We start from the raw sequence: 25,461 nt of genomic DNA, 5'->3' as shown, positions 1-25,461 counted from the left end.
GTCCGGGTTTACATAGAAAAACATGTACGTTGCACTTTACTCTCACCTTAACCAGAACTACAACATGCCGAGGCAAAATAACCCAAACCCAGCCCTAAACCCAACACTAACTTCAACCAAACACCAAAAGTCTTAACCCAAAAATCTTATGTCTAGTCCAAGTGTTTGTCCCCAGATGGGATGTGAGTCCCCCCACTCTAGCTGTATGAACTGCTTTTTGTCTTTAGATCTAACCAACTGCATTGCTCCGTATACCCTACCAACTTTACCTGAGCCCAGTATTTCTAACTTTAAACCAAGTTTTTAACCTAATAGAAAGGATCAACCTTATTGAGATCCACTCCATGTCCCCAGAAAGTGGGTGAGTCCCCGTAATGTGATTGTATGAACAGATCTATATCCCCATCCTGAAAGTCATTAATACCACTGCAGGCTATCCTACTTTAGCAGGGGGCTGCACAGCCGCTTCAATCCATCATGACCATTTGCTAAGAAACAAGATTTTGGTTGATTGCACAAGGGTCAGTGGTCAGCTTTCAGATCTTCTTGCTGTTTTAATATTTAAGAGATGATGTTATTTGCACAGAGAGTCAAAGTCTTGCTCGATTCCTTGTAGTGATAAGTACGGTGTGGTTAATGGTGATGACTTAATTCACTGTGTTGATTCAAGGCTGAGTAAATTTCTTCCAGAGAGAAATTTCATCGCCTGATTTACCTTGGCTCTAAAACTTCAGATTGAAATGAATGAAAACCATGCCATAGTGGTAGTATGTGCACCATTTCCTACAGGCAGAGTGGGCTCCAAAAAAATTCGACTGTATCACCATCTCCAGAGAGGATGAATAACGGCAAAAAATAACCTTCTGACTCAATCAGAGGAGAGTGACTCTGATGAGCCTGCATCAATATTTTCACGGGGGCAGAGAAGTCAGCAGTGCCTCTGATCTCGCTTCAGGCGTTTTGCTTCAAGTCAAATAAACTTGCTTTGCAGCATGTTTTGCATAATTTTGCAAACAGCTCCTCCAAGTTAGCAAAGCAGTTACTAAGCACACTAATAATTGATGGTGGTGGTGCTACAGCAAAAATGCCCTTTACAGACTAACCGCAATTCATTTACGGGACTTAACATCTAGATACTGTAGGTCTGCAACTTTTACGAACAGCCGCTCCTTCAGAGGATAGTCTGGTTCGATGTGAACGTCAGATGGCACCAAAAGAAGAACATACTCTCATGGAAATGAGCACCGAGACGTCATAAGATACAAACATTTGCTCTGTATATAATTGAAAAAAACAAACAAAAAACAGCTACATGATGGCTGGGACCAGGTGACTGATATCTTCTCACTGGAACAGTCTGTTTTCCCCCTTGTTACACATAATTCACATGTTTACTGTGAAATGTCCCCACATAGGTACGACGGGATTGTGAGAATACAACGCAATATCCTCCAATAAATGTCCTTTATTCTTCCCCCTGAGCGCTGAACTAAGCCAAAGGCTCTATTCTTTAATTGGCTCTCCTGGACTGACCTGCTGTAGGTTCTATTCCCTCGATTTCTCCCACACACACACACACACACACACACACACACACACACACACACACACACACACACACACACACACAAATCCACACCCGCTGTCTCTGCTGCTCTCTACCGTATTCTATACTGACATGACATAAATGTCAGACTGTAAATAGACATAAATGTCTGTGGACGTGAACGCTGTAATTTCAACTTTCTCAGAGCACTGCAAAGCAAACTCTGGATTGTACTTGAGCAGCATATTTTATCTCTTGTATCTATTAAAACTACTATTGATATACTACTTGAATGTACGCAATCCATCCGTTAAGTGTGGGAACTGTAAAGGAAGTGCAGCAATGCCCAGGATGACAGTCACAAAACCGCCTATCAAGTGAGTTACCTGTCAGTCTGTACAGACTTTATGGTTACACTTCTTGTTTCATCTGTGATGTGTAAGTTAGTGTGAACACGAAACAAACTAGAACTAAAGAGATCAACGGGTCAGTGTCTCTTGGCCTGAACCATGGGAACCGCATCCCATGAAATGTTTTGAGTTTTGGTTCTTCAGCGGGAAGAGAGGGACCAAGTGGATGCAGCTGTCATGTTAAGTTATTATAGTCTTCATCATACCTGAAGTATTATTATTATAATCATATATATTAGCAGTTATTAGTAGTACCATTGTTGCATTTGTGGATCAAAAACACATTTAATATTTACAATATTACTTTAATTATCTTGAATTCTTCAGATGTTTTCTCTTGTTTCTGTATGTATGAATATTCCTGGGCAACTGACAGCTACACTTGCTGGTGGGTAAAGTCTCATTCAAATAATGACATACACCTGAATTTACGTGTCTTTTGTCTTCTGGAAGATTTAGTTTATGACTCAGCACAAAAAAAAGATTTGTCATGTGTCTGTAAACTCTTAATTTTTGTTTATTTGATCTTATTTTATTAAGTTATTTGATAAGGACAGAGGTGACCTAGGTTGCTCATCTGCTATCCCAGGCCAGATGTTTAAAAAAAGGCATCCAAAAAACACAATAACACCACATATCTTATACAATTCATACATAGAACATAATAAATAAGTACAAATTGGTACAGTACATATCTACGAATGAATAATGCCACAGTATAACGCATATACATCCCAAAAAAGTAAGACAAAAAAAGAGCCATTTTACAGTGCAGCTTAATTGTGTCTTCTATATTGTTTCTGCAGTACAACACAATTAAAAACAAAGTGCTACTTCCAGCAGTTAAATTAAAATGTAGGAAAGCATTCCTCTGTGAATCTATTAAGATACAGTAAAGAAACCACCACCCTGCATAACATTTGGTTATGTTTCATTTATTATCCGTACAAGTGGCTCGCCATGGCACAACTTCCGAGGCTTTGATGCTGTGTAATTATATCTCAATCGTGCACAAAGTTAAAAAGCTTGAAATTATGTTATTATCGACCAAATATGCATATACGGATGCGTAATTATCAAATCTAAGTGTTCCTCACATGTGGAAAGAGCACCCTGAGTTGCTCAGCCCATCAAAATGATTGTTATCCCTCCTGTCAGTTCTTTTTACTAACAGATGTTTGATTATCACACTGGGAGACATTAGCAGCAACCCTTGCTAGCTCGCCAATCGCTACCAGCTGATTTATAACACATATCAAAGCTAATTCCACCGATTTCCGCCCCGCGCTGCTCCATCTGCAATGCTGATCGATCTGACTTTTGTATCTCCATGAGCCAGCCTACCGTACACTAATAGAGGAGGTATAAAGTTACTTTGTGACCTTAATAAAACCTTCACTTTGTACTTTCCTCTGCTGCTGCTTCCTGAATCAAGCAGCTCAGCAGCATGTCCGCATAAAAGCAAAAATCCCAACCTGCTCTGGACATGGTAAACCCGTCCCACATGCACATCCACCCCTTCTATCCCTCTTCCTCTCACATTCTGCCGGCTCCGCATGATGCCGTGACACAGGTTGTCACAGAGAAAAAAAGGCCAGGCCTTCTTCTCTCCCAGGGCCGTGACAAAGACAGTGAGGGAGTACGCAGCGGAAGGCGGAGGAAATCCTCCGGTGTGCAGTAAAAACGAGGCGAAGTTGGGAGGTCACACTGGGGACTACAACAAAGGATTCAGTTTGAGCATTTTTTCAATCGCCGTGTTAAAATTGTTGCAAAATCTTTCCCCTGGAAGAGAGAAAAAGACAAAGGCTCACTGAATTGTTGCAAGGTCTTAATATTTAGTAACTTTCTGGAAAATTTTGTCATTAGCAAGTGCCACCACTGGGCCCTTGAACAAAGCCATAAGAGTTGAACTTCCTTCTTTGAAACTTCCCTCATTCCCGTGGCACAACACAGGGTTCAGGTTGTATTCGCAGCTGACTTTTTGGAGGACTCTTTGTTCTCACTGTCTCACAATGCAAAGCCGGCACCGCCGCTCCATTTGAGAGTACAGGTTCGATGAAGCATTCTTTCTTCCTTGACACACTATTCACTTCAGAGACACAGCAATGTACAGTCAATCGTGCATGGCGGTGTAGCTAATAACGTCAGGTGCGTGGATGGCGTGTGTGTTCATTGGGAACCAGCTGGACATTTGTTTAGCAACATGATAACGTTCACCAGAGCATTTTAAAATGCTCCGGTGAAATAACATTTTATTTCTGCAAAGTTAACATGGGAAATACTGAATCAATGAGCATGCGTTTGCTTTTCCTCTTTTACAGCTCAAAAAGATGTCTTAATCATGCCTGGGACTTTGACTGCACACAATAAAAATCAGTCAATTTCAGTTTTTGAGCCCGTAATTAATGTGCAATATAGTCATTTCCCCCATTGATCTATTTTGAGTGCAACATAGAAGATTAAAAAAACAAACAAAAAATATCAAACACCATATTAACTCCGTTTTAAAAAAAATATTTGGCTCTTCACCTTCACTTTACTTCAACACGGTGTCATGTCCATTTTACTCTCTCCCATGGTTCCATTAGGGACAGGGAGACAGACAGAGGAAGTCAGAGGTCTCTAGTTTGAGGGCAGTTAAGTTTTACTGTTAATTGGCAGTGATAAAAGGTCAGTTCACAGCTCTGACATACAGCAGGCAGCGTAAGCAGGGGAGCTGGCACTAAAAGGACTGGGTTGTCAGTGTGCTAGCTACACACTTAACACTGTTGTTTTCTTCAGTGACAGTTGGTCAAGTAGGAAGCATCACAGGGGAGCACGAGAAAAAATGTTCAGAGGATGAACCAACAAAGTTTAGAAGCACGAGGACAGCGCTGAAAGAGAGAAACACCGTGCAGCGGGGTTGCAGCAAAAACTTAAGAGACGTCTGGTTTTATTTTGGCTCCAAACAGCTTACAAACAGCAGAGAGACACGGAAAGGAACAAAGACCTGTTAAACGGTCCCAGCATGGTCTTTTAGGCAGCTGTGTCCCAATTGCATCCTACATAATAATTTTATCAGGGTTTTCAGTTTGCAGTGCATTCACACTGGGACCTGGCAAAAGTAAGTAACTCATGCAGACTAAATTTGCCTGATTTCTGAAAAGCAGAGTTGATGGATGCTATTGTCCCGTAATTCAATGTGGGAAGCCAAAATTAAAACCAATTACGGATGATGGATGACAAAAGAATGACAAATGAATGGGCTGGAATCAAAACATGTTGCTCTCTGTCTGTGCAGTTCAGATTCTACACTGGCAGCAGCGTTCAAAAACGGCTTCATACTTGTTTCATACTTTTAATTTCTTGCATACCAATAGCTGGATTAGTAAATTCTGAGCAACTGTCTGGTAAGTGTCGCCTGCCCGCCTGAGCCAGTGCAGGGACGGCATTGTGGGTACACACCACCACTGATGAGATGAGAGCGCTGCACGGTATATGACACTCAAGTGTGTGTGCTCTTGTACATGTATCTTTGTGAGGACCAATTGGAGACGTTTGGTGCGGAGACATTTCTGGAAATTTGAGTGCGTTTGGGGTTTTTCGGGAGTCAAGGCTTGATTTTAGGGTAGAGGTTGGACCTGTGGAAGGTTGAGGATAGGGTGAGACTCAGTTGTGGTCTCAGTAAATCTCTGCAACTGTGAGCCGGTGCCAAAGCTTACGCGTGTTCATTCCTTCATGCGTACTTTGGTCCCCGTGTGCATTGCCTGCTCTCTGTTTTCCACAAATGAATGTTGACAGTATCTGCACTGGTATGTTTGCCCACTCGTGTGTGTGTGTGTACTGTGTGCTAGCTCGTGAATGACATCGTGTCTGCGCGTGTGTGTGTGTGTGTGCGCGTGCGACAGGTTGAGACTTTGACATGGAAGCTTGTCGGCATCCCTCAGCATCACTGCCATTATCTCGTCACAGCCCCCCACCCCCTCCACTTCATTCCTCCTCCTCCTCCTCCTCTCCTCTCCCAGATATAGCAGTTGTATTTGAAATCTCTGGGATACTGTACCATCTCTATCTCTTCCACTCTTCCAATCACATCAGACAAAGTGCAAAAAGAAAGTGCACAAAAACGCACGCACACAAACTTTTCTCCAACCCCTCCGCTCCCCCTTTCACTCCATCACTCGCCCATGTATTCTTCTTCTTTTCTCTCAGTAACAAGCTGACACACGGACTTCAGGCAGACCCAGAGTACGTCGTGTCATCTCCTGACAGATGCTGGATTCAGTCCTTGGCCAGGCTAGAAGATGGAAAGACTCCTGTTTGGTCCCGTCTCAGCCCGAAGCAAAGCACTGTGGGGCTACGACCCTGAAATAGTCTCTCCAGTCCAGCCAGGCGCAAACAGCCCTGCTGTTAACTCAAAAAATGAAAAACAATGGCTCCATTATTGGATATGTTTCTCCAGCACATGATTATCTCCTTTATAGCCAGCAGTGTTTATGTACACACATAAACACACCACCCACTCTCACACTTACAGTCTCACCCACACAGGCACATACAGAACATACACAAACGATCTACGCACGCTAATAAACTATTATATGCGATAAGAAACATATTGTATGCAGGTTAGGGAGCATTGATTAGAAATAATATGGAAACTGTCTTTAATTTATTGATTAAATTCGAACAAATTATTTCTTCTATTTCATCACCTTCAGTTTTCGCTCTCCCTCAGTTGATTCAGCTTTCATGAACCAAACGCAACAAAAAACAAGTTGAGAGTAAGCACCATGATTAATATTTCATATTTATTTATTCATTCTTACTGCTTCTTTAAAAGCAATAATAAAATGTTACATGATTGTTTTTCTAAAAGTGCTGCTGCTGTTAATGTGTGTGAGGATTTTAGCCATTTAATCACATTTTCTCCCTGCATTATGAGTAGCATACGGGAATCTTACTCCCTGAATCAAGACATCACCCACATTTTGTGCATTTTCTAAAGGCTATTTTGGGAGCATGTGTGTTTGTTCTCATTCGCAGCTGTCACCAGCAGCACGTTTCTAAAACATTATAATGCTTTATGTCCAAAAGGCAGCAATGGCAAGAATGCATGGCTATTCTTTGACGCTAGCAACTGAGAGGCGTAAGTGGGGGAAGTGCAGATCCCGCACATAGCGACAAAAGTTACTTTGGTCTTAATCTCAAAGTTTTGGCCGTCATTCTTATCGGTCGCAGTAACATTGTACTCTTCAAGGTTATCTACGACATCTGGGAATGGAGGGGGGGGGGTCAGTTAGAGGAAGTCTGACAGTGAGCAGTGAATTGTGGGACGCTAATGGCTCTAAATACCACTCTAAATCAGGATTAATAAACACTCGGGCATTTTTTTCCATATGTGGGACACACATGCCTGCTACCTGGCGGGCCGTGAACATGCACCCTCAGTTCTCAAGACCCCAAGTGTGGGCACTGGGACGGACTCAAGCTTACACTCAGAGAGACTGGCTTCCTGGCACGGCTCCGACATACTGTGCTTACCACAGATGTGCGTTCCGGTTTTCCTGCACAGTGAAAGATTACAATCAACATCACGGGTTTGCTCATTCTCCTTATTACCTGCAAATAATCCGGTTAAACTGCTAAACTTTAAAAACAGTTAATATAAAATTGACAGCTCGTAATTTCATTTAGTTTGAGCCTGAAAGTTCTTTTTCTTCTTTCATTCTTGACCTTGGGAATAGTATCTTTTTCTGGAGCTTTCAACCATACGTCGCCATCTTCAACAGCAAATGGAGGTTTCTGACGATCTACTTTCAGTCACAGCCTCATCAACATCTGCTTTGTTACATACAAAAACAAAACTGTAGTCACAATGAATGGGATCAAAATGCTTAGTTAGAAAATACAGTGTTGTTATAATAAACTACTGATGGACCAACAGTTTTACAACAGTTGATTTATGGCATTTCAGGTAATATTTCATTGTCACTAATTGGCAAAAGCAGCCTTATTGGACAATACAGGGCTTCTAGTTGAATATGTCAAAAATGGCCGTTAGCTGGGCGTCAACATGACAGTGACCTTGACCGGATTTTGAGATAGGAAAGCACTGAATGTTCACAAACACTTAAGCGTGGAAAACGTGCAAGAGGCAGCTGCTTCATGTAGACATTGTGTTTGAACCCTGTCCCCATTTCGTGTTTGTGAGGCATCGGTGTGCGGGTGCCTGGCTATAGGCTACATGCGCTACATGTGTGCTCACGTGTGCGCTAACATGTGTGTGTGTGTGTGTGTGTGTGTGTGTGTGTGTGTAATCGAGCCTCGCTCTTCTGAAAACACAGGGACAGAGGGCTGCTTCTTGTTAGCCGGAGCAGGATACGGACATAGCTGGGCTCGGGGCACTGCTGGCATTTTCGGCGGGAATTGCACTACAGAAAAAAACATACATCAGCAGGCTGGTGTAGCTCGCAGGTAGCACTGGGACTCCAGACCTGCTTAGTATTGCAGCCACAGCTTGTCTTTAGTTATTCTCTCTTTTCTATTGTCCCTCTTTGTCTCGTTCAATCTCTGCCCCTCTTTCTCCGTTTCTCTCTCTCTTCTTATCTTAGCAATCCTTTATGTAAACATATTCTACTCTCCATCTTCCTCTTTTTACTGTCACATTAATTTTCTTTCCCTCTCTTCAGGCATGCTGAAATTCACCTCTGTGCCCGAGTTCAGTCAGTGGGGAAAGACTCCCCAAGGTAGGCATGGAAAATTACAGTGTCTTTGTGGCTAGCTCAAAACTTTCCCCCGTTTTCATTTTTTTCTTAAAAAATAAAAAAATAAATAAAAATCAGCGGTACCTCTCCACGCTCTCTTCCGCTTTTACCCAGGGTTCTCCATCCTGCAGGAGGATCCAACGCAAAGTCAGTCAGACTTTTGGAGGGAAAAGGAGGGTTCATTTGCATACATTTGCATCCTATTAACACATCAAACCTGCTGACTTGAAAGGGATGCCTTGATTAGGAACATCACCAAATTACTGTCTGCTTCCTCACTCCTCTTTTCCCTGAGTCCTCTCACTATCTCCTTAGCTTACTTCTCCTCTGCTTCGCTGCCGAGCATTGTTACTGTACACATTCTCTGTGTGTTTGTGTGTATTTGTACATCATTATGGAGAATAATACTGGAACATCCCTCAACCTTTGATGTGCCAGACACTTCCCATAACCCCATCTCTGTCTGTTGCCCTGTCCCTTTTCATGCATTTTGCTTTGTCTTTCACCATAAGGTCACGGTCAGGTCTCCTTCTCTGTTACCTCAGGGCATCACTGACAGGTCTGGCAGACCTGTCAAACATTTTCGATTCTCTCTCTCTGTGTGTGTGTGTGTGTGTGTGTGTGTGTGTGTGCGTGTTGTGTCTTCACACACCCACACCTACAAAATGCTTTTACACATGACCAAATGTACCGCACTGTCGTATGTTATGAGCCTCCTAAAGATGAGCTGACTGTGTGGGTGTTGGAATATAAATGTCCCCACATATCTCGGCTCACTGATTACATGCACTGATATATGTAACGAAATACAGCCGGGCTTTCACTCTCTTCAAAAGCACAGCAGGAAGTGAAATTATCTTTACCACCTCTGCTCTCACTGTGTTTGACACCATGAAAAAGTTCCTGGTTTTCGAATGCTGATTCTAGTCCAGTCTGTAGTACTGAATAACTACTTTCTCACTATTCTGCAAAAAAAAAATAAAAATTTCGGACAGTCCATGATTTACTGCACATCATGTAAAAGAGCATCATGCAGATATTAAAAGCACATGGTGAACCTTTTTACCACTGGTAAATATTTTGATTGTACAATTAAATTTGGTGTTTTCTTTTGACATTTTAACGCCCCTTAAACCCCACCGACCTACCAAGGGGCCAGTCCAGGCTCATTTTGAGCGGCTTTGTCCAAGACTGTGCAAATCCGCAGTTTTATTTTAAATCGCGGTGGTGATCGGAATGTGAATAAAATGACGCACAAAACACCTCAAATATATTTCTATTGGATTGAATGGGGCAACCGTAAAAACGGTCAGTCTTGGGTTTAAATATTTTACTTGGGAGTAAAAATCATATAGTTTTTTCATTGACAGTGTGGTATAAGAACCTATTAAAGTGTTAATAAATGTTCAAGGTAATTAACCAATGCTCACGGGTATAATAGGTCTACTTTTGATATTGTATTGTTGTTACATTATCCATCAGCTACTCAATTTGTAACATTGCTAATTCAGTAAAATTACAAAAGTGCACTGTTATTCATCTAAGGCAAATGTTGGCTTCCATGATACGTTTTGTTTGGAGTTGCATCAAACGTTGTTATTTTAATCCGAAAAGCGCATTTTTATCCTGTGATTGCCACTATTGGTGCCGTGCTAAATGTGTTGCAGAGTTGTGTTTTTTTTTTTTTTTCTGCCAAGCATTAGTGCAATATCCTCTGGGACATCATGAAAATTACAATATTAATAAGCCCAAGAATTAAAGTACTTAGTCTTCTTACTGTATTTTATCTGACTGCTTTAGGATATTCTTTATCAAACCATCTTTAAAATCCTGCAGTTGGCATCGTCAGGGTCCAGTTGCCACCGGCTATGGGGGTATTCATTGGAAAACGTCTTTGTGATTAATGACCGTAATTTGTCTAAGTATTATTATTCAAAACCGTGTTAAATGTGACAATTTTCTAAAGCTTTCGAGGATTACCACCAGCAGTACACATCTCACCATTCTACTTCCTGTCACTTTCTGTCAAAATCATGCGGGCTGTTGCGCCTGTGCAACAACAGAGACCAGCTTCTGGCCTTACAGTTTAAACTCTGATGACAGCTTCTGGTAGATTCAGCCAGAGCATTACTTTTCCCAAATGAGCATATCTACAATGTTATGTTTCTCATAAGGGGATTGATTGTTCTTCCACACACACACACACACACACACACACACACACACACACACACACACACACACACTGTATATGTGCATGTTTGCAAAAGAGCCTTAATTGGATACTCTGTGCTGTTTACTAAACCGAGTGAGCTAATGCAATTGCACAATTAAACTTGTTAAATCTTGCTAATTAAAACTAACAAAGATGTCAATACAAATCAAATGCGGAGTTGAGAAGTTTGAGAGCCAAGGAAATGGCACTGAGGAAGATGGATTGAGAAAACTCCCAATTACAGGAAATCGCACACTAATCAGATATTAATACCTATATTAGCACAAGTCACAGTCATGTACATGCCGCTATACAGTATACTCTAAAAAGTTGAAAACATTATAGTTATATTTAGGAATTAAAGCTCTAATCAGCGATTGGTGCACAGTGATGGTGCTCTGCCCAACAAAGGGTCCCAATGATTCGTCCAGCCTAAACAACCATATAGGTCATTTGTCCCTACCCTCTGATACAACCATAGGAGTGTTTCCTGAAAGAGTACCCTATGGTGGCGGGGGGTACAGTACGCCACGGACAAAAGTCTAAAACTTTAAAACTCACTTTGGTAAAAAACAAACAAACACTTTAAAGATGTGACAATGCTATGTTAAAGGTTTGGTTACGTTTAGGCACAAAAGTAAATTGGTGAGGTTTAGGGACAGATCACGGTTTCGGTCAAAATAAGTACTTTGTTAAGGTCAAAGGACCTTTGACGTCACAATTACAATAATAAACACACGGTTAAAGTCCAATGTTTTGTTGACCCCTCCATCAAAACCGACCGCCACCCTGCCTTTTGCTGAAAAGACCGATCCTGTGTCACAGGACTTCCAGATGAAATTTGACAATTAAACATAAGTATGGGTAGATGACTGTAGGTCAGGACTCAGTCTCCTTTTAGCTGTGGTTTAGTGTCCACCAACCAGACCAGCTGGCTTCACTGGCTAGTCTCCAACTTTGTCTCTCTGAGTTTAATAAGAGCAGTGCTTTAAAACCGAAAATAATAGGCTACAATAGACTGAAGGCTGTGTCAAGCGATATAACTGGGTGATAATTTTTGATTCATTGTTAATACAAAAATGTATATTACATTGTGAAGCTTTAAGGCAAGGACAAGAGGCCACTGCTCCATTTGTTTTCTGCTCAGGCACAAGATGTAGCTAAGATGGCTAAAAAAGAAGGTGAAACAATAAGCATGAATATGACACCCATGATGGGTGACTCCTCTGCACTGAATTGACTTCCCTTTATAGGATGCCCCGACTGAGCTGCCGAGAGATCATTAGGCCTTCAGTGAGTACTAATTAAATCAGCACACAGTGACATACTGAGGTTTGGCCGCCATTGCTCCCACTCAAGTCCTCTCGGTCTCCATGCCACCACAAAAACAACTCTCATTGCCTGTTTGCTGATTTGTTTTCGTCTCCCCCCCCCCGCTTCTGTTTTGCATGACCATGCCGAGTGCTCCTCTTTGCATCTTGGAGGATTCACTCACCGAAAGCGGCGCCTTCTACCCACAATATGCAGTCTCTTATCTGTTTAATTTTCTCCCACCACGAAAGCATGCCGTGGCATCAGCCTTGTTTATTACGGTCAGAGAGACACCAGTCGGACTCCCACTGGCGTGCCATTATTATCGCACAGATGGCGATGAGGGTTGAGAGAGATATATGGAGCAACAGAGATGGAAAAAGAGAAAACAGAGAGAGGGAGTGCAGGGTAAGGAGAAAAAAACAGGAAGAAAGTGAGAGAATTAGTGCCTGAGTTAAAAAAAATAAAAATAAAAAAAAAATGGTACTTTCCAGTTTTAACAACAACCAGATGGTTTTCTGAATGTAGGCAGGAGCAGATCACATTTTTCTTTTTCCCTTTAATTAAAATGAACCTTTACACTGGTCCGCTCACAGACAAACTCACGCGCACACACAGACACCAATGTGCACTTCAGCATTCTATATGGTGAGGATCTGCTACACCTTCATCCCGGAGGCTTTTCTGCTGTCAAGGTAAATTCCTGCCGTCAGAAACAATACTGAGCCTTTCATACATTCATTCACGCTTTCTCACTGCAGCTTTGTCTGGGGGCCTCTTGTGTGAGTGGTTGCATACCTCCTGTCAAATGTCCAGAGGAGACACTTCAGGACCTTGGAGGGTGACATTTTTCTCACTCAAGGAAATCTACTTATTTTTATACCTTAGTTTGGTCACCCCCGACGCTATGGCTGACTAATTTCTCGTGGGTTTTGCATGTGCGCTATGTTCACAAGCCAGTAAGCATCGATTTGGTTATTTGCGTGTTGGAAGATATTTGGAATCGTAGGTTAAGGTTAAAGCTAGGCGAAGTTTGGATGAAAAGTAGAGGTTTATAAGAAATAACTTATAACTGTTGCTTCAACAGCTCAGACCTAACTCGATGTTGATATATAGTAATTTAAATTGAATGAAAAAATGATTAAATGTAACCTAGACATGTGAAAAACCTTAGCTTTTTAAGTATGTCTAGCCCATGTTTTAATCTAGACAGCTACAAATTGTGAAAACCACACTTACTGGGACTGAAGAAGCGACTAAATTAGATCAAAAATACTCAAAGATGACGGCATACATGCTACATTTGCTTGATTCTTGAATATGGTTATGATGGACACATTGTCCCACAATGTAATGCGTAGTGGTGAGACAGCTCTTTATGTTTGGGAAAAACAATGGGCTGAATGGGCTATATACTATATTTCCTCAAATAAAAATAGATAGTCAATTAAAAGCTGGGTATCTGATAATGGCCGGGGGGGTGGTCAACACAAACAAATAAAGGTCACTATTTGAGGAAATACTGTAAAAAACTATATATCTATATATATATCTATATCTCTATATCTCTCTATATATATATATATATGGTATAACCCACGAGAAATATATATATATATATATATATATATATATATATATATATATATATATATATATATATATATATATAGATAGTTTATTCTTGTGTCTATATGTATATATTGCATATCTTGTTTCATATACTTTTAATCTCCTTGTTTACTGGCAGCTTAGATGTGTATTATTACTACTATACTTTCAATTTCATGCATGCTTCTTGTTAATTGGCTTGCCACTGTGTGTTTATGTGTGTACGAGTGGGGCAGGGGATCGTCACGTATTCCACTGAACAGCCGCTGTTTGCACCTATGCGGCCCAAGTCAATCTGGTGGTGCTGGTCTGTGGCTGAATTTTTAGGAGAAGCATGAGGTTACCCCTGAAAGAGACAGGAGGGAGGATGAGGAGGACCGTGAGCGAGGGGGAGGAGGATTACACGCCGAAAAGAAGTGGTTTATCTGCTGCACAACGTAGCTTGTTGTTTAGTTTGTGCCAACATACTCAGGAATCATTATTGTCAACTGTGATGGAATGGTTTCGTTCTTGAGATGTACAAATCACTCACAGTTGGAGTGGGATAAATTTGATTCTTGCTTTAAATTTCATCTTTTATTTCTTGGAGTAAGTTTGTTGACGAAAATACTTTATTTGTACAAGTCTTTCAGCTGAACTCAATTCATGTATCAGAAAAATAGCTGGAGGGCAGTGAAATGGGGAAACATCACAGCTAACGTTATGAGTTTGGTTTCAGTTATCTGTGTTTTTCCTGGTATTTAAATCCTTCTACCTGTATTTCATCATGGTCCAGCTCTTTCTATTCCTTTTAGAGCACGTTGCTGTTGAGTATCATTAATATTAAGGGCCTTCCAATCGAATAGGATGATGTAAAAGAAAAGGAAGGAGGATGAATGGCAAGGGACAAGAGAGCGATGACACTGAGGATGGCAGTGCTTTTCATTTGTTGGCCTTTGGTAGAAGCTCTCGATCCCGAAGCAAAATTGTTGAGCAAAAGAAAGAGGAAAAGAATGCATCTCCAAAAATTTGAGGCACATCAATAAACACAGAGCTGCCCTTTAAACGGGCAGTCGGGCTGTAAATCAGTGGGGTGTGGCTGGCCAGGGGAAAAATCTGGATTGAAACTCATTGGAAGGAATATGATGATTTATGTAGGGGAAACAAAAGTTTCCCGTTGCTATCGTGCTGACCTTTATTTCACTAAAATTCAGCTTGGATCCTATTTTACAAGTTGCTTCCCCGATCACTGTTAATGAGTGATAAAAATAGTGGGGTGGGCAGGCGTGAACTGGTTTCAGCTCCTGAAGGGGGGCATGCCAGAAAAAGTTTGAGAACCACTGCCTTAAGTCTACATTGCTGTTTATCCTTTCTATTCACAAATATCCTTGAGTCATGTACTCCTAATCAATTCAGTTCAAGATGTGTGCACAACGCGAAGGTGAGGATTTTACCCACATTACTCACACCGAGCCTCACAGCTGCCACCCTTCCTTCATAATTTATGTTTGAAAAAAAAAAAAAATGTTAACGCCGGCGCTGCAGGAGGATTTTACAATTTCTTCCCGACAAAGAGCCTCGGTTGGGGAGCTCTATGACCCGCCACACAGTCTGGGCCAACATCTTAGCCTCTAACACATAAACTGTGCCAAGGTTTGTGAATGCATGCGTGTCATATATCTGTCTCTGCCCCCCCGGGAGTGTCCGTGTCAGCCCCTGGACTCATTGGCGGGGGCTTTGCCGGGATCTCTTCCAGACCCCTGCTACCCCTACCTGCCAGGTGACATATCCTCTCTATCGCTCTGGAATAGCCTCTCAACAGAGGGCAATGAGACGGGCTTAGACCTCGCCCTTGTTGGTAACTAGACTGAGGCAGGCCCTTTCTGCCCGGTCACACCGGCAGGGGGAAATAAATAATACTGTATTTCCTCCCATAAAAACCAGCGGACCTGGTGCCTGTCATATAATGTGCATGCCAGTTAAGCATAATGTACATATCTGCCACTTACTTTGAAATTCAACAATATAATCATGCTATTTTCAACGCTGGATTACTCATTTGAACTATTATTGTCCTATTATGATCGACTTTGCTTTTTCGTTGTTTAATGTGGTCCAGATGTTGCTGCATATGGTATGCCTGCAAATGCTTAACAATAAAAGCGCTGTTAAGAAACAAAGGGGTTCTGCCCACTGAAATGCTTAGAGGGCTTTTAACTTGAAACTCTTACAGGAAGAGCTGAGTCTGTATTAACGGTGTAATGCGGTAAGGCTACCAGGGCGAACGAAAACAAGGATTCCTACTAAAATATGACCGATTCCACTTATCAACCAGAGAGAATTGGAAATAAAAGCCTGCCTCTAATACAAGCCTGCTTCAACTTAAGCCCCTCTGCAGTTGAGGTAAATAGAGGCCCCGGCCACTATTTGAGGAAATACGGTAAGCGCACGAGAAAATCAAATTCATCGTACCTCTGGAGACAGAATAAATAAACAGTGGCGAGAACGAGGGGATGAAGTTGAATCCCCAGTTCCTTTGGCTCAGAAGAGTGACTGCGGCAACTAGAAAAACAGTGAATTATTCAGAGAGCCGCCACTTACTCTCCAAAACCCGGAATGTGAATGTAAAGAGACAAAGGAGAGTAAGAGTATACAGGTAAATAGGGAAGCGAATATATTTAAATAGATAGGGTCGTTATTTTGCAGCGATAATTACAGTTAGAGTTTTTGTTCTCTTTGGGAAATCCAGCTAAGCTGAAAAAGTAATTAATCAAATTCAGCATCACATACTGTTTTAAGTGAATGGCTTGGCCTCTTGCCATGTTCTGAAAATATTATCTTAGCACACTGACTAATTTACTGGTTAGCTGAGCACTAATGATTGAAAGCCTGACTATGTTCCCCAAAGCAGTGAGAATTGGTGTGTGTGTGTGTGTCCTTGTGACTCACACTGACTCCCTCCCCTCTGTCCCCCCAGGTTGACAAACACGACCGTCGCACACCGACAGCGCTAAACAGTGCTCTGGGGGAAAATCTGGTGCTTGTTTTACAAGTGGTCTGGAATGGCACTTGATATTTGAGTTATGAGTCTTCGGGAGAAAAACCACTGCGAAAAGGATCAAGTTTCATCTAACAAATAAAAATGATTAATTCTGCGACAAATAATGCCACAAACCGGCTCGATTTATCCCCATTAAAGGTCTGGATTGATCACGCTTTTACAACCTGATTTGTCTCAATTTTCCTGTAACACAAACTGAATCAGATTATACATTGATCCTGTCCCGGGGGTGAAATTTGTCACTCTTTTGTTGATGAAGATAAATGAATATCTACCAGCATGTCAAATGAAGCACAGTGTCTGTTCTACAAGTTTCCCTTATGCTGAATTTTGGTAATATTTACTCTCTAGTCTTTAGTCACTTTGTTGCCTCACCCAGAAAGTAGCCTACATCTGTTGATAAATTATTAATATAAAGTTTGATTCCGAAAAGACTGACTCATTAATTTAATGCCTAAGTTCCCAAGTATAAAATATTACTCCTTCTAAACTCTAAATGTTATTTTTAAGCAAAGTACTAGACACACTTCATAGTTTTACTGCATGATCATACCAGCTGTTATTCACATACTCAGAGTGGGTGCCATATTGTTTGATGATCCACATCTTTCCTTTAGAAAGCTCATCGCCACACAATTAAGCAGCAGAGATCAACTCGGTGCACAATCTTCTCTCCTCCGTACCTCAGCGCGCACATTAACATGCACAGACAGTGTGTTCAAGGCCTCCCCAGCATACATCACAAACCTTCGCTGTTTAACAGCTACGCTTGTCTACAGATTATGTTGTCATGGCAACCTAAGCGAGCAGGGGAGGAGGGAAGCGGCCCTCCCCCATCGCCAGCTCTGCCGCTCTCGCTCTGTTTTCTGCCTCCCTTATCCGCCTGCATCTCTCTCTTTCAACTATTATCGCTTCTCTTTAATGAAATAGAAAAGCTCAGATATAAACAAAAAACAGACATTTGTGCTGTTGTGGACCTTGGTTGACTTTTGACTGGATTGCACAGTGCATGATATACTGACAACTGCAGAAGACGGATGACAGTGGGTAACCAAAGCAACAAGTGGGTACGCAACTAGTTGTCCCTCCGGCCTTCTACAGTAATATAGTTTCTTAAATATGGTAGATTTCTCTTAGGGTAGGGGATTGGAGAAACACAGTTTGCATGGGTAGATTTCTTCTGCAGAAACCTAATCGTTTGGCCATGTAGCCTGTCCTGTCACCGTCAGTCCACTTGCTCAAACAAAACAAAACGGAACAAAAACACCCTTCGAGAGCAGTATTTTGTACCACTCAAGTCCAACATATTCTTCCCGGATCTGTGTAGCTGCAGACCCTTGCTACTATGAAGATTTGTCATTTGGTCACGTTGACAAGGGTGGCCTGTGTGCGGGCCAAAATTTAGGACTGACTGGACTATGTGCACCTACAGCGGTGCCGACCTTTGTGTCCGTTTTAGGGTCTATCAGGGACTTAACACATGTAAAGTAAGTATGGTTAAAAAGATCAGGTCGGGGACATGGGAAGAAACTTGATTACTAGGCCTGTGGCACGCAAGAGGGTTCACTGACAAACAGTCCGTTTGTGTGCATGCCTACACATCGTGATTGAATGCGTGTTCAGGTGCACATGCTTCACTGCAACTCTTGTGTTTCTGCAGCTTTGTCCATATATTCTTAATTCAGTGATTCTCATTTACATTGCTGAGCCAAAACACACCCCTCAGTATCATCTACACGCTCTCCCTCTCACACACACACACACACACACACTCTTTGTGCATGCATACGGATGTATACTTACTTGCCTATACTAGGCAAATCAGGCTCTTTGAAAAAACAGGTCGGGTGGAAGTCCTGCGGTTAGATTTTGGAAGACGTTGTTCTGGGACTTAATTAGTAAAGGGCCCCACATTTGAACAGGCTAAGTGCCCATGAGCTCTACTCTAAAATCTGGGACAACTAAGACAAACACACATAAAATGGCAGCACACACACACACACACACACACACAGACACCCAGGTTATGGATACACACGCACAGCTGCACAGAGATTCATCTGCATAAAATCTTTCCATACCGTTTATCAAAGAGTGTTTACAGAAGGGGCAGCTCCTTTAGATATCTGCCAGCACCGAAGGGAGAATTAAAGGAAGGCACCACTGTAAATCTTTTGAGTATCAGAAAGAACAAAAGTCTGCATGCGTGAAACCGGGCTCCGATAAGTTTGCAGGTTTGTCTGTCAGCTGGGTTCACGGCAGCTATTATGGACTCTAAGGGGGATGCGGAGTCACAACAAAAACGCATTAAAAACCTCCACAGAAACATTTCAAACCACTCCTGTAGCATAATCCACTTCTCAGGAGTTGATCCCCATGTTCGATATGTTCCAAGCAGTCATTAATTTACTACTGCACTGCTAAATACACTTCTTCCATCATAGCTTTAGAATTGCAAATCAATAGTTCAACAGGGAAAAACAGCATTTAGCTTACCTGCGCTGTGGAGAAGCTATGTCTGTTCAAACGTACTACACTGATTAATGGTAGAGAAGTGGATTGTGCTGAGAAGGGGTTTGAGGATTCTCTACGGACACTGTGATGTCTTTTTTGGCCGGGAATCTAGGTCACCCTTGGAATCCACTGCAACCGTTATAAATACAAGCAGCTTCCACCCTCCATGAAAGTGCAAACTGCACATTCGTCAGTGCCATCTTTTAAACCTGCAGGGCAAGGTGAGGCTTTGATACCAAAAAGATGTTTGGTGGTATAGTCCTACAAGTTAAAGGGATATTCCTTCATTAAATCTGGTGTATACTTTCAACTCTTTTTTTTTTTTTTTACACAAAATGTACGTAACCTAACAGACATATAAACATTCATGACCAAAAAAATAAATGAAATGAAATGAGCAGAGGAAAAATCAGATCGTACACTATCTGCTGAAAAAATTCTAAAGTCTAGAGTCTATATTTTTTCTTAAAATGAATAATATTCAAACGGCATCTGATCCAAAGTGTCCAGCAAAGTCACATCATACAAAATGGCCATAACATGAAGATCCTGAGCATATCACAGGCTGTACTATTGGATGCAGAGGAGGAAAAAAAGTACCGAGAGCAGGAAATAGAAGAAAACGTATCAAATGTAAGAAGGCGCAGAGAATGGCAAAGAAGAGGAGGCATTTAAATAATCACTTACTTGCAGTGCTTGTGAGGCCCACTGAGCGTCTCGATGACAAAGCATTCGCCACCATTTAGGCAGTAGGCCAGGTCCCTCTCATGGCAGGGTTTGAAATGTTCCGAGTGCAGCGGAGGGACAGTTGGAGATGCTGAAGCACAAACAAAGAAACTCTTGTTAGTCAAAATCAACCCCATAGATACACATACATATTATATATATATATATACACATATATTTATAGTTATTATTATTTTTTTCTGAACATATTTGGTTAATTCAACTCTCTCTGTTCCAGCAGCCTGTTGCTCCTCAAACTTCATTATAATTGTCTTTTAATGACAATTCTGCAAATAAATCATTATTTCATCCTGGACTGCAGCAGAAAAAAGTACAAATCACATCGGTTTTCCATCAGAGGCTACTTACTCTCCACCCAAAGATCCATAACAAGCCCGCCACTGCCTCATAACACACTGCGTGTTGTGGTTAAACCAACACACTGTTGTTTGTTTAGACCCTGCAATGTCGCCAGCATAAGATGGATGGAGGACGGGTAATAATCTGTCCTGCTGTGATTAATACTCCGTGGTCACAGTTGTGCTGTTGGAGAGCTTGACTTCTCCCGGCGATTTATCACAACATGCATGGCTGATTGTGGACAGTACACACCTCTGAGGGACTCTGCTCAATGTACCTTAATGGATGATCTTATAATTGAAACTAATAAGCGAAGCACCAGTTGCTTAAGAGGAAATATGGTATAACTGTGTTATGGGCATTTCGGTGCTTGTTGCGGATAATTTATAAAAGAAAAAAGATCAATTAAAATGTGGAGATTTCAGATTTCATGGGCAGTCATCCCTCAGCGGTGCCTTGAAAGCCTGAGAGGCGACTTTCAGACGTGGGGAGAAATCAGAGCTGCACCAATGATGATGCTCTTATTAATATCAGACCAGACTGCTGACTTTTTCCTTTGTGCTTACAAATGAAAAATGAGCCCTGCTAAGGGCTCGGCCATGTTTTTTTTAAAGGAGCTGGGTGAACGGTGATGAGCAAGAACTTAATGCTTGACTGATAAAAATCAATTTTACTCTCAGGACAATGTTATTACCACTAGTTTACTGATTACTGTATTAGGTTGTTCTTTAATGGTGTACGGAAGATACACCCCAATCAAGAGATAAAGAGAAATTAAAAAAAAAAAAAACTAGCAGAATTGGGTGGGGGGGATCGATGGGTGAAGAGAGGTGGGGTAATTTCAGTCTGGACTCCAGCAGTATGAGGTATCCGTGCGGCAGGGTGGTGGGTTAGGTTATTAGATGCCGGTTGGCCTCCGGGGATCGTCAACAACCCTTGGTAATTGGCTGGTGCGGGACTGGTTTCTACGTGAGAGGGGAATTTAGGTCAGGAAACGAGTCAGCACTAAAACGTGGTTTTATGTGGACGTCAGCCGGTTTGACATGATGACAAGACAGTCCTACTCAAAGTGGTAGCTTGTTCTTATTTCTTTAAACAATTATTCTTCAACTTTTGTGAAGAATTTTAAAGGCAAGTTCTTCCATTTAAAAAAACAAACAACTACTTTAGTCTATGAAAGGCAAAGTCCACTGATTTTACACATCAGGATCAGTTTACTTGTCATGTGCAGTCCTTCTCCGCCTGTGACAACAGTTTTATAATGTCTTCCGTGACTCTGTAAGAGCTTTAGTTTGAGAGTCAGGAGTGTAAAAAAATGTGATGTCTACCAGGCAGGGTAGGTCTAAAGAGGAGAAGCTCTTGTTGCATTATGGGAAATGTAGGCCCCTGGAGCTTGAGCCGTACTGGGGTCCAAAAAAAACAGCCCTTGCTGCTTCAATTTTGACATTTCTGTCTCTTATGAGTTGCCCAGTGTTGTGGACATTTGAACCCTAAATCACTTGAGTAACCCTGTAAAATAAGTGACGCTAGAAGGAGCATGATTTTGTGTTTTCTGTATTTTCATCTTCAATATTTTTTATGTAATGCAGCTGTTTTAAAGTCAACTTTCTTAATAAACATTCACTTTTTGACAGAAAAATGTGAATCCTTGAATCAAAGAGAAGCAATATTGCACTTATTCAGAATTTTAAACTAAAGTCTTTTGTAACTGGTGCAAAAATGGTTTTAAAATGTCAGTCTGATTCAACATTTGGCTACAGACACTGCTTTTCAACAGGCAGGGTTAAAGGGCAACTGCACCATGACAGCGATGGTTCATTTCCATTAAGGTGACCTCCTCCGTAGTGTGCTTTCTCCAGACATCTTCACCTTCAGTCTGGATTCACAATCTGTATATCCACCAACATTTTTCTAAAACTGACTATTTGGAATTTGGCTTGTGCTTTCAACAACAGCCACAGGAAACTGACTCAGAGGTAATGAAAAAGCCCCGGAAAGTTTATACTGTAGCAGTATAAGCAGAAGTGATATTTTACAGCAATTTCTGTTTCACTGTTATTGTTTCAGGGATGATACATTTGAATAGCTGTCTGCCCCAAACGTGGATTTTGAATCTCCAGTGGGCATGTTTCAACTTATAAAAACGGAATGAGAATTGATTTCAAATTGGAGCGGTTGAGATATATTAATGAACAGCCCACCATCCCGAGGGACTAGTTTCATGCAGAGGGACTCAGCAGTGGAGGTTGGGGAGCTGAATGGGTCCTGTAGGGCTTCCAACATTCGTAAGGGGGAGTGGAGTTTGTGTCCTGTGACAGAACAACAATTGATGTTTTCGTTAACTATAACCACAATTTGTCTCTTGACCTTTCTATACTTGCCAGGGACAGATGAATAAATAAAGTTTAAACATTTTGAAAGAGAAAATTTGAATAATGATCCAATATCAACAATTAACTGGGTTTATAGTTGGAGTTTGACCTACCATTGTATATAATTTGACTATAGCAGAATGAACGTGGATCCACACAACAGTGCAACTATCAACTGGCACCTCAGCTCAACCTGTTCAAAGCTTGACTTTGCTGTACATGTGGCTTCACAAGGACATAATGAGATTAAATTCAATTTGAAGAATGCTTTTTCTTCCTAATTACAGCTGTCAACTAGAAAAATAAAGCGATAACTCATAGAGGGAATTGATATAACAATGCCATTTAGTATGTCCTGACATGATTCCCTCAGTCCTCCAACCAGAATGACCATATAGGTTGTTTGTCCCCTCTCGCTGAGGCGACCCATGGGAGTGTCTCACGAAATAGTGCCACTACGGCGGCAGGCTTGCCGGACCCTTGTTCTCATGGTTTCAATAATAAAACAAGCGGTTACGTCTGTGAACCGTCAAAAGAAAAAATGATGCCGATTGGTTCCGAAGGGGAAACCAACAGCAGTCTACTGTGTCAACAGGACCAAGTCCTGTGCTTTGTTGACCCCTCCATCCAACCCCAACCTCCTCCTGATGCAGACCTTGTCGCTCTTTATACCACGTCACCTGACTTCCCCCTTTGCTTCCGTAATGATCACTGCCACCGCAAGAGGTCGCCTAACAACAAACGCAACCGTGGGTCATAATAATCTGCTTTTACGGCCGACCTATAGGGTTGTTTTTTTTAGGACAGTCTCACACACACAAAGGCCAGAATCACAAAGCCCTGCTGTGTCTTTCTTTGAACTTGCTCTGCAACACTCCTGGATTTTTTAGAACATGAAGGATTTCCCTCCAGACATGATTTCATGCTTGGACTGAGCTCTGCTGGTTTGTTAGTTGTTAGTCCTGGCAATAAGTGACAGAAGAGCCATTTGTCGTCCTCTCCCTTTGTTTTTTGTTGACAGAGTTGTCACAATGCACTGTAGGTTGTTCAGCTTAACACTCGTCAGCTGTCAGCTCAGACACTGTGTGCACTCAAAGAATTGTGTTATTTTAAGAGGAAATGCCAGAGTTGACTGAAAAAGTCATTTCAGTCGGCTGAAAATATCACTGCAAGTTTGAAAACATTGCTCACTGAAGGCAGACGTCAGTCACTGCAGAAGAAAACATTGCAATTTACTCTGCCATGCCGTGAAGAGAGAAAGAGGGAGAGGCACGGCAAGGATCAATAAACCATCGGGCGGTGGATAACACAACCCTCCGCTTAAGATTGTTTTTCTTCTTTCCTCCCTTACCTTCTTTTTGTCTCCTCTCTTTTTACGTGCGGTAATTGAGGAGAGAACAGGGAATCTGCTGATTTTCACCACTTAGTTGTAGTGGGGAATGAGCAGCAGCCATTTATGTAAAATTTAATAATTTATTGATAAAAGACATCAATCAGAGCCCCTTTCTGAACTTCTAACAGGGACACTGATCTTCAGAAGACTCTCAAGAAGATGAATATGCTACACAGATCAAAACTGAATCCAATCACTAGTGTGTCGCAGGTGATGATTCATGATTTAATTATTGTCCTTCCGTTTTGTAAATCCAGATCAGCAGGGAAATATACAGAGGGAATTTCGGCATTTTCAAATTCAAATATGGAGACCCGACAGCGCAACTCTGTCTCCCACAAAATACGTTTGCATGATACTAACCAGCATTGCCATATGTGTTTTGGAGGAAAGCAGACACTGGAGACCGGGGTTTGATCCCTGCGTCCAGTGTGCTGTTAGGTGAAAAAACCATGGGTTATGATTAGGAAATGTGTCCCGTGGGTGTCTTATCTCCTATTGTCCAGAGGCAAGCCGGGGACTTTTTAGATAGTTAATGCCGACCGCAATATTTCCCTAACCTTAACGAAGTGCTTTGAGTTGCCCAAACAACAACATAAAAGAGCTACCCATGCCTCAGCTGCTAGGAATGAGTACCGCAGCAAAAGCAGATGAACTACAACAAGTCCTGCAAAATAAAGGACAAAAACACACCCGTCCATTCGGACCCGCTTTTGCGTCGCTGAAACAACATCGCACTTAATCCACCTCCATTGTTGGAGAGAAGAGAAATTATTCATTTTTAGGATACAAGGTCTTTCTTTGTCTCACAGTGCAATATCGTACCGATCTGGATTCCAGATACGATGGCCACATACTGTATGTTTCTAACGTTTCTGTTGAATAGAAACATACTCTACATAAAGTATCTCCCACACCTGCATCTGATCGCGCAGAAACATCAACACGCCCGAAACAACATGTGACTTTAACATCCACTCCCATCCATGCATGTACAGAACCGCCCCTCTACACATTCATTTCTCCATCACACCCACTCACCCATCTCTCTTCCCGAGATTCAACTGTCAGTTCTGTCCATTTAGCCAAAAACAGGAAATGAAAGACCCACTAAAATGGCCAATGCTGTAGACGGTCAAAGTAGAACAAATACACCACAAATACTCCAAAATAAAAATAAAACAAAAAGACAGAGAGAAAAAAGCTAACGCGATTGC

General features: G+C 41.7%; 1 protein-coding gene across 1 annotated transcript in view; it reads right to left on the bottom strand.

Moving 5' to 3' along the window:
• Nucleotides 1-25,461, bottom strand: part of LOC120796097 (pro-neuregulin-3, membrane-bound isoform) — a 334,227-nt gene that overhangs the window by 110,671 nt on the left and 198,095 nt on the right. Inside the window, exon 2 of the mRNA XM_040138459.1 lies at nt 20,081-20,210. Within this exon, the coding sequence (XP_039994393.1) occupies nt 20,081-20,210 (130 nt within the window). The remainder of the gene's footprint in view (nt 1-20,080; nt 20,211-25,461) is intronic.

The sequence above is a fragment of the Xiphias gladius genome, chromosome 11 (genome assembly GCF_016859285.1).
Source record: "Xiphias gladius isolate SHS-SW01 ecotype Sanya breed wild chromosome 11, ASM1685928v1, whole genome shotgun sequence".
Taxonomy (NCBI): domain Eukaryota; kingdom Metazoa; phylum Chordata; class Actinopteri; order Istiophoriformes; family Xiphiidae; genus Xiphias; species Xiphias gladius.
This window is presented reverse-complemented; position numbering and strand designations above follow the sequence as displayed.